The 9,755-nt window shown below is 42.5% G+C and overlaps 1 protein-coding gene across 1 annotated transcript; it reads right to left on the minus strand.

The window, feature by feature from the left end:
- Positions 1 to 314: 314 nt before the first annotated feature.
- On the minus strand, positions 315 to 8,399 carry LOC142202311 (olfactory receptor 6F1-like). Its single transcript, XM_075272375.1, has 5 exons — positions 8,283 to 8,399; positions 8,091 to 8,204; positions 6,804 to 7,750; positions 6,032 to 6,038; positions 315 to 431 (listed from the first exon to the last, which is right to left on the minus strand). Exons 1-5 carry the CDS (start codon positions 8,397 to 8,399, stop codon positions 315 to 317), a joined length of 1,302 nt encoding a protein of 433 aa, XP_075128476.1.
- Positions 8,400 to 9,755: the final 1,356 nt, after the last annotated feature.

Genomic DNA, 9,755 nt, shown 5'->3' on the forward strand with positions numbered 1-9,755 from the left:
TGAGTTTGGAAAAAGGCTTGGCCAGTCCAACACCTTTACCCTCAGTTTCTTAGCAAAGCAGTCTTGGAGGAGTTTAGGGTCATTATCATGTCGGAATATTGCCCTGCAGCACAGTATCTGAAGGGAGAGGATCATGATCATATTCAGTATACCACAGTACATGTTGGCATTTGTGGTTCCCTCAATGAACTGATGGCACCATTCATGTAACCCCAAACCAATGACACTCCCACCATAATGCTTGACACACTTGTCTTTGTACTCCTCACCTGGTTGCCACGATACACAATTCACACCACCTGAAACAAATACGTTTATCTTGGTCTCAGCAGACACAGGACATGGTTCCAGTAATCCAGGTCCTTAGTCTGCTTGTCTTCAGGAAACGGTTTGTGGCCTTTCTGTGCATCATCTTTAGAAGAGTCTTCCTTCTAGGATGACAGCCATGCAGACCAATCTGATACAGTGATTTTAATTTGATCTTAATAGTTCTGCACTTGAAAAGTAAAGACTATTCCCATTTATTAAGTTCCTCTTAATAAGCAAATTTCACGATCGGGATCGGCTGGAAAATTATCGGATATTGTATTTTAAAATCGATCCTGAAATCTCAAGATCAGCTCAACCCCAGCACTTACCCATAATTCTCTGGATGAGATGGCTTAAAGTAGTCTATATTACAGATATGGATTCCTTCTTATTTCCAAGGTACTTCTGAATTCTCCAAAGAACCTTACCATGGGATTCAGGTGGAATCCAGGCATTATCTTGACGTATGACAATTAGGGTTGAGGGATCGGGAAACATCAGATCCCGATCGGTGATCGAGCAAATTTCGCAATCAGCTAGAAAATGATCGAAAATCAGATTTTGAAATCTCAAGATCGGCTTAACCCCACTGTATATATTATATACAATTAGGGTTGAGTGATCAGGATCGGGAAATATCAGATCATGATCAGCGATTGAGCAAATTTCACAATCGCAATCGGGATCAGCTGGAAAATGATCGGAAATCGGATTTTAAAATCGATCCTGAAATCTCGAGATTGGCTCAACCTTAATGACAATGTGTATCTACAACATCAAAGACTTCACCTTCTAGTACTTACAGTAGGCATGTCCATGGCTCTGAATAATCCCACTCCTCCTCATGACATAAATCATTTTTCTACAAATCATGTATTTACCATGAATAATGGCCCCTTGTGCGGTCAGTGATCTTTGTCAGATATTGAGTAGTGGCCGGACACTTACTTTCTCTATAGCATGTAACAGCGACTGCCTACTGGTACCTGCAGATATACACAACAAGAAGCCAAGACACCATGGGGAGAATACTCTTTAGGGACTGATTTTTCTTTGCCTCATGTGTCTCCTGGGATCGAGTCTGAAAAAATTATTATTGGAAATTAGCAGCTTCTACAAAGTCTCAAGGGTCAATTAAAGAAAAAAGTTGACCTAGATTGAAAGATCATGGGGGCTTGGCCTGGCACATGGAGTTGGACGCTTAGTTCCGGATCTCCGCTGTCTGGACTTTCACGCAGCACACACTGGCTTAAACACGCCCTACCTGGTAGATTTTGATCACAGAACCCCCCGGTATCATCCTGACTGCGATAGTTCACAGAACAAAAAAAAAGTTGGTTCAAAGGAACGCAAGAAACTGTTAGTGACACAGACACATTTCACCACTGAATGGGAAAAATTCTTTCTTTCACCCCTTCTGACAATCAGCGAGACCACTGGATCAACCTTCTACATTCATGCCAGTGGCCCTATATGTGGCTCCTCTCAGTCTCGTGGGTGAGGACGTGGATGTGGATATACCGCTGGGTGTCCTGTCCACAGTCCAGGTACTGGAGAGTTGCTGCCAGCTGTGTCCCTCGTCAGTAGCAGCAGGGGACGTGGGCGAGGACGTGTACGTGCATACCCAGCTGGGTGTCCTATCCACAGTCCAGGTACAGGAGAGGGGCTGCCAGCAGTGTCCTTCGTCACTAAGAGCAGGGGACGTGGGCTAGGATGTGGATACCCAGATGTATATCCACTCCACAGTCCAGGTACTGGAGAGGGGCTGCCAGCAGCAGCAGGGGACTTGGGTGAGGACGTGGATAACCAGCTGGGTATCCACTCCATAGTCCAGGTACTGGAGAGAAGCTGCCAGCACCCAATTTACTCTTCCTCCTCATACTCCTCCTCCTTCTCCTACAACCCCAGCCCCTACTTCTGAATGTTCACCCCCAAAAGGTTGAAATCTAATTTATTAGGGCTCCCCCCAAGGGCCTGAAAATTAATGTTTTAGGGCTCCCCCAAGGGCCTGAAAATTAATGTTTTAGGGCTCACCCCCAAGGGCCTGAAATCAAATTTTTGGGTCACCCCAAGGGCCAAAAAAGTAAACACTGCTGCTGCATGGCTCTAGTCACCAAAAGGGCATAAAACACTGCTGCTGCAAGGCTCTACTCACTCCAAGGGCCAAAAGCACTGCTGGTGCGTGGCTCTACTCATGCCAAGGGCCAAAAACACTGTATTTTAAAGGCTCTACTCACGCCAAGGCCCAAAAACTCTGCTTTTTAAAAACTCTGCTCACTGCAAGGGACAGAAACACTGTAGGTGCAAGGCTCTACTCACTCCAAGGACCAAAAACACTGCTTTTTAAAGGCTGTACTCACTCCAAGGGCCAAAAGCACTGTATTTTAAAGGCTCTACTCACGCCAGAGGCCAGAAACACTGCTGGTGCGAGGCTCTACTCACTCCAAGGTCCAAAAACACTGCTGGTGCAAGGCTCTACTCATGCCAAGGGCCAAAAACTCTGCTTTTTAAAGACTCTACTCACTGCAAGGGCCAGAAACACTGCAGGTGCAAGGCTCTACTCATGCCAAGGGCCAAAACCTCTTCTTTTTAAAAGCTTTGCTCACGCTAAGGGCCAAAAACTCTGTATTTTAAAGGCACTACTTACTCCAAGGGCCAAAAACACTGCTGGTGCGAAGCTCTACTCATGCCAAGGGCCAAAAACTCTTCTTTTTAAAGGCTGTACTCTAAGGGACAAAATCTTAATTTCTGCTGTTTAAAGGCTCAACTCACCCAAAGGACCAAAAAATCTCTGCTGGTGCAAGGCTTATCTAAGTTAAAGGGACTAAAACTCTGCAGGTAAAAGGCTGAAGTCACCTGAAGGGCCCCAATCTCTGCTGGTAGCTCAACTTAAGGTCCTGTAACTTAATTTGGAAAGGCTCCTGTTAAGGGCTAGAAAAGTGAATTTTGGAAGGTCTTACCACATCACACACACACACACACACACACACACACACACACACACACACACACACACACACACACACACTGACAGTTAAGGGTGAGGGCTCTTGGATTTCCCATTGTCTATTCCATTTGTGGTTGTCATGGGCAACGTGATTTAAAGGGGTGGTTGTTAATGTTTTTTTTAGCTTAAATTGGGGTTTGTGTCCATCCATTTGGGGAGTAAAGAAGGTTTCCAGGTATTTTCCACTTTGATAAAGGTTTTTTTTATGTGGAAAATGTGTAGTTGTTAGGCTGTGATAGTGGGGTAATACTTTGACTTGGGCTTGTTAGATGCCCCCAGACATGCTTCCCCTGCTGTCCCAGTTGCATTGCAGAGGTGTTGGCATCATTTGCTGAGGTGTGATAGTGGACTTGGTGACCCTCCTGAGTCGAATGGTGGGATCCCCTGAAACGAAGCATTTTCTCCCAGGGTCAAACCCTGGAGAAGGGGCTAAATTTGTCACATGGTTTTATGTCATTTTACAGAAATCACTGACCTGAGACCCTGAGAACTGGTAAGAACCTAGAATGTTTACATTGTTTCTACCAATTACTAACAACCCTCGACCCCCTTCCTCCTGGAATTCTATCCCTATGTGCCGTTTTGTACATAAATATGCTTCTTCAGAAATGATTTTAAATTTACTTGAGAAAGGAGCCGAGAGTTCCAAAACGTTGTATTCTGTCATCATTATTAGTTAGCCATTAAAAAGGTATCAACTACAGAAGACTATCAAGTTGTTGTTTTTTTTTTTATTTTTTATTTTTATATTTCCTACACACTGGCTAACACGGTACGAGAACAAACATTTATCTTATACTTTCATTACCTTACATTATCAGAGAAGTTCTTAGTTGGGTTTCTTCATCTGGATATCTTGTAGAGTTACAGCTTCGTTCATGTTTGGTCATCTGGTTAATGGACTCGTGGATGGTCACGACGTCTTGTTCAATGTGACAGAGAGGGATAACACATAGACCTGCCACAGAACCCCCATGGATGACCACTCCCCCCACCACCACCACCACCACGACCCAGACATGTGTGTCTGTCGCTCATTTATGTTCATGAGAGGGGTAGGCTGCTACCATAAACCTGCTGTGTTTCCTCTACCAGAACGGTTGTAAGGCCAGTAAGGACAAGCTACAATTTTGTAAGCAAAAGGTGGTGTTTTTAGGTCATTGTCTGAGCCAAAGTACCAAACATCTTTCAGATGAACAGACCAAAGTGGTAAGAGAACTGCAGGTGCCAACCCCCCATGCTCAGTTACATACCTTTTTGGGTCGGGTTTCATATTGTAAGCCATGGATCAGATAAACTGTGAATGGGCTTGTAAAACCTGTTTGACAAGGGCTTGCCTGGCTATCAGAAACCCTTTTCAAATCTATGTCACTGAGGTGGAGGGACAGGCTACTGCAATCCTGAGGCATGTTATAGTGCACGGTTGAATGATGTTACAAGAGGAACGCCCTCTTGTGTAAGGGTTGAACTCTTCGTACAGGCCCTGCTTGATAAAAGCTTAGACATTGTCCTAGACCACCCCCTGGTGGTATACAAACCACATGACATCTATGCAATCCTCACAAAGGTAGACAGACGTCATATTTCCTTAGCAATACAGAGCAAGATGTAATTTGCTCTACAATCCTCCTCTAACATCTACCTGATACCTGAAATGATAGATTCTGATAGAGGTACACAATTCACAGGTGAAATAATGAAGGAAATAATGTCTGCATTGGGGATTGAGCAGAGGTCAGGCAAAGTGGAAAGGTTGAATGGCACACTCAAGTTAAAAAATCCAGAAAGCCATGGCAGAGACAGGAAGGCCCTGGCCAGAGTGCCTGTCTATAGCATTATACTCAGTGAGGACCACTCCTAATAGAAAGACAGGTCTGTCACCATTCAAGGTGCTTTTTGGAAGTGTGCCTAGACTAAGGTTGTATTTTCCCAGACTTTACAACTCAATTATGACAGCACTGCCAGCTATGTCCAGAGCTTGTGTCAAAGATTGAAAGTAACACATGAAAAGGTGTTTTCTTCTATTCCAGACCCTTTTTGAGTTTTCAGGAACACATAGCTTGCAGGTGGTGATTGGGTGGTCGTGAAAAGATATACCAGGAAGTCTCTTAAACCCAGATATGACACTCCCTTCCAAGTGCTGCTGACAACTGTCACTTCAGTCCAATTGGAGGAAAAATCTACCTGGATACACGCTTCCCATTGTAAAAAGGTTCCTAAACCACGGCAAGAATGAAAGGCTGGACATTATTTGTTTTATGCTTTCTTAACAGACTCACTCCTGCCACCTTTGTAATTGACAAACTGAATGATGTTTTAATAGATAGATATAAGTGGTAGACATTATAAGAATATCAGATGGGGAATCCAGCAGGGCTGGCATCTAGGGAGCTAGATGAACGTACTCATCTGATATGAAAATAAATGTCTAAAATGGGGGAGATGTGGGGGGCCAACAATATCTCTTGAAAAATGAAGTATAAGAAGGTGGGGGCCGAGATTGCTCTCTCCCTCTATCTCCCTCTCAGAGATGAAGCCAGTTAGGCTGGGTTTGTGTTGCTGTATACAAAAGATCAAAGCTGTTTATCTTTAGGGCCTCTGAATAGGTCACTTAGGGTGTGTAGGAACAGGTTCAATAGCCTAGTGATTGTTAGCCCCAAGGCTGGAGTAGTCTGACCAGCATGTGATCATTATCTCTCTGGCCCTGATACATACCTGATATCTAGAATTAGTGTAAGATGTTGGTTTACACATAAATATTTTAAATTCTTCTTTATTTTATGAGAAAGGTGTTTGGAAAGTAATAATGAGATGCAGATTACATTAGGCCTTATCCAATAGTCATGTGCCACATTTTATGTTATAAATCTACAACCAATAATGTCATTAGAATAGTCCAACCTGCTTTTGTCTGTATTGTATTTAAACTACCTTTTTGCACCATTAAAATTAGAACTCACTTGATACACCATCAGCTGTGTGTGTGTGTGTGACTTCTCCAGGCCTGATATCTAACTACGACATTATCACAGGGGTCTTGTGCCCCTAACAATGTGATATGTAAATCAGGCGAGCAGCATGCTCCAACACTGTGCTACACACTTTTGGTTCATGGTTCAACCGAAAACTTTTAGAAAATTCAGGTTGAATATGATTAAATCTGAACCAGTTTGCTCATTTACAGGCAGCCCCCACACCAATCACCTGTACGGGGAGATTTCAAGTGCCCATGCTATATGTATAACATGGGGCCAGAAACAGTTGGTTCTAGTCTCTATTTAGTGCCTGGCTGATGGTACTGTATCTCAGCTCTCACTGACTTCAATGGAGCTGAGCTACAGTACAGTGACTGTACTGACTGTCCAATAAACAAGGTACAGAGCCGACTGCTTTCGGTCTCCATCTGTGCCTGACTTATTCAATGCCATCCAAAGAGCCACTCTCCAGCCTATATCTTAAATTTTACAATCTTGTTCTTTCCACTCACCTAGAGTTGCCATGCAAGCACATTGGTTTATGGACGGTTGCCACATATGACTGTACGCCTTTCCTAATGTCTTTATTTCTCAGACTGTATATAATGGGGTTGATCAAAGGAGTGAACATGGTATATAGCAGGGAGAGGAGTTTACTGATGGTCGATGATTGTCCTTTGGTTGGAAGAACATAAACACCAAACAGAGTCCAGTAGAATATGCAGACCACAATGAGGTGAGAGCTACAGGTGGAGAAGGCTTTCTGTCTGCCAGTACTGGATGGGATCCTTAAAATGACCGAAATAATTTTACCATAAGTTGTAATAATTAGTATGGTCGGTACAATGACTGCCGGAATACCTAGTAAGGAGACATCAAGTTGAACGATGTAGGTATCAGAACAGGCAATTTTTAGCAAAGGGTCAAGGTCGCAGAAAAAATGGTCAACAATATTTGTACCACAAAATTCTAGCATCTGTATTAGTAATGTGTCAGTAAGAGAAGCTGAAAATCCCAACAACCAGCAGATGACAGCCAGTTTCATGGAATAGGCACTAGTCATAAGTGAATTATAATGAAGAGGACTACAGATGGCCAAATATCTGTCATAAGACATCACTGTGAGGAGAAAACACTCAAATACTTCTGAAGTGCAGAAAAAATAAAATTGTGCCATACAGTCAGTAAAAGTAATGGCCGCCCCATTATTCAGTAGGACGTGAAGCATGTTGGGGACAACATCTGTTGTTAGTAAGATGTCACTGATGGAGAGTTGTGAGATGAAGAAGTACATTGGAGTTTGGAGGTTCTTTCTGGTGGACACCAGGGTGATGATCAGGAGGTTCCCACATATTGTCCCACAATAAACCACCAGGAAAACACAGAACAGAAAAAGTCTCAGACATTGACTGCCTTGAAACCCAGAGAGGAAAAACTCGGAGACCAGAGTCAGATTCTCCTGGATTTGGAAAATAATATGTCGATTATATTGTTAAACGATGATATTGGCTATATATTTTTTTTTTTCCAGAAAGTGAGTACACCCTTCATATTTGTGTAATTATTTCATTATATATTTTCATGGGACAACACTGAAGATCTGGCACTTTGAAACAATGTAAAGTAGTCAGTGTACAGCTTGTATAACAATGTTGAACCATCAAAATCATTCAACACACAGCCATTCATGTCTAAACCCTTGTGAACAAAAGTGAATACATCCCTAAGTAAAATGAAAAAATGTGCCCTAAGTGTCAATATTTTGTGTAGACACCATTATTTTCCAGCTCTTCCTTAACCTTTTTGGGCATGGAGTTCTCTAAAGCATCATGAGCTGCCACTGGAATCCTCTTCCACTCCTCCATGAAGACATCAGGGAGCTGGTGGATATTATAGACCTTGTTCTCCTCCACCTTCCATTTAAGGATGCCTCAAAGATGCTCAATAAGGTTTCAGTATGGAAATAGGCTTAGCCAGTCCAACACCTTTACCCTCAGTTTCTTTAGCAAAGCAGTCTTGGAGGTGTTTTTAGGGTCATTATCATGTCGGACTATTGCCCTGCAGCCCAGTATCTGAAGGATCATGATCTTCGATATACCACAATACATGTTGGCATTTGTGGTTCCCTCAATGAACTGATGGCAACACTCATGTAACCCCAAACCATGACACTCCCACCATAATGCTTGACACACTTGTCTTTGTACTTTGAAAATGATTGGAAATGGGATTTTCAAATCTTAAGATCGGATCAACCCTAAAAGTGACTTTTCCCAAAGAGAAGCATTGACTAGGATTGAGCGATTGACTAGGATCCCAATCAGCGAACGAGCAAATTTCACAATCGGGATCGGCTGGAAAATTATTGGATATTGTATTTTAAAATCGATCCTGAAATCTCAAGATCAGCTCAACCCCAGCACTTACCCATAATTCTCTGGATGAGATGACTTACAGTAGTCTATATTACAGATATGGATTCCTTCTTATTTCCAAGGTACTTCTGAATTCTCCAAAGAACCTTACCATGGGATTCAGGTGGAATCCAGGCATTATTTTGACATATGACAATTAGGGTTGTGCGATCGGGAAAGATCAGATCCCGATCGGTGATGGAGCAAATTTCGCAATCGGCTGGAAAATGATTGAAAATGGGATTTTGAAATCTCAACATCGGCTTAACCTCACTGTATATATAATATACAATTAGGGTTGAGTGATCAGGATCGGGAAATATCAGATCACGATCAGCGATTGAGCAAATTTCACAATCGCAATCGGGATCAGCTGGAAAATGATCGGAAATCGGATTTTAAAATCGATCCTGAAATCTCGAGATTTGCTCAACCTTAATGACAATGTGTATCTACAACATCAAAGACTTCACCTTCTAGTACTTACAGTAGGCATGTCCATGGCTCTGAATAATCCCACTCCTCCTCATGACATAAATCTTTTTTCTACAAATCATGTATTTACCATGAATAATGGTCCCTTGTGTGGTCAGTGATCTTTGTCAGATATTGAGTAGTGGCCGGACACTTACTTTCTCTATAGCGTGTAACAGTGACTGCCTACTGGTACCTGCAGATATACACAACAAGAAGCCAAGACACCATGGGGAGAATACTCTGTAGGGACTGATTTGTCTTTGCCTCATGTGTCTCCTGGGATCCAGTCTGAAAAAATTCCCTATTGAAAATTGGCAGCTTCTCCAAAAAAAAAAAAAAAAAAAATAAATAAAAAAAAAATCTTCAGTTTTTCTTTCCGGCTTTACACAAGTAAACAAAAAAGTTGACCAAGATTGAAAGATCATGGGGGCCTGGCCTGGCGCATGGAGTTGGAAGCTTTCTGGACATTTACGCGGCACACACTGGCTTAAACACACCCTAGAAAAAACTGGTGATCCGGCAACTCTCCGATTTCAATAAAATTTAACTTTTAATGAACTTTATAAAAATGAT

The sequence above is a fragment of the Leptodactylus fuscus genome, chromosome 5 (assembly GCF_031893055.1).
Source record: "Leptodactylus fuscus isolate aLepFus1 chromosome 5, aLepFus1.hap2, whole genome shotgun sequence".
In the NCBI taxonomy this organism is placed as follows: domain Eukaryota; kingdom Metazoa; phylum Chordata; class Amphibia; order Anura; family Leptodactylidae; genus Leptodactylus; species Leptodactylus fuscus.

Coding starts and splice junctions, on each gene's coding strand:
- LOC142202311 (XM_075272375.1), bottom strand. CDS start 8,399: ATGTATTGTGGTATATCGAAGATCATGATCCTTCAGATACTGGGCTGC. Junction 8,205..8,282: donor CTTTGCTAAAGAAACTGAGG/GTAAAGGTGTTG, acceptor CTTAAATGGAAG/GTGGAGGAGAACAAGGTCTA. Junction 7,751..8,090: donor AGAACTCCATGCCCAAAAAG/GTTAAGGAAGAG, acceptor TTCCAAATCCAG/GAGAATCTGACTCTGGTCTC.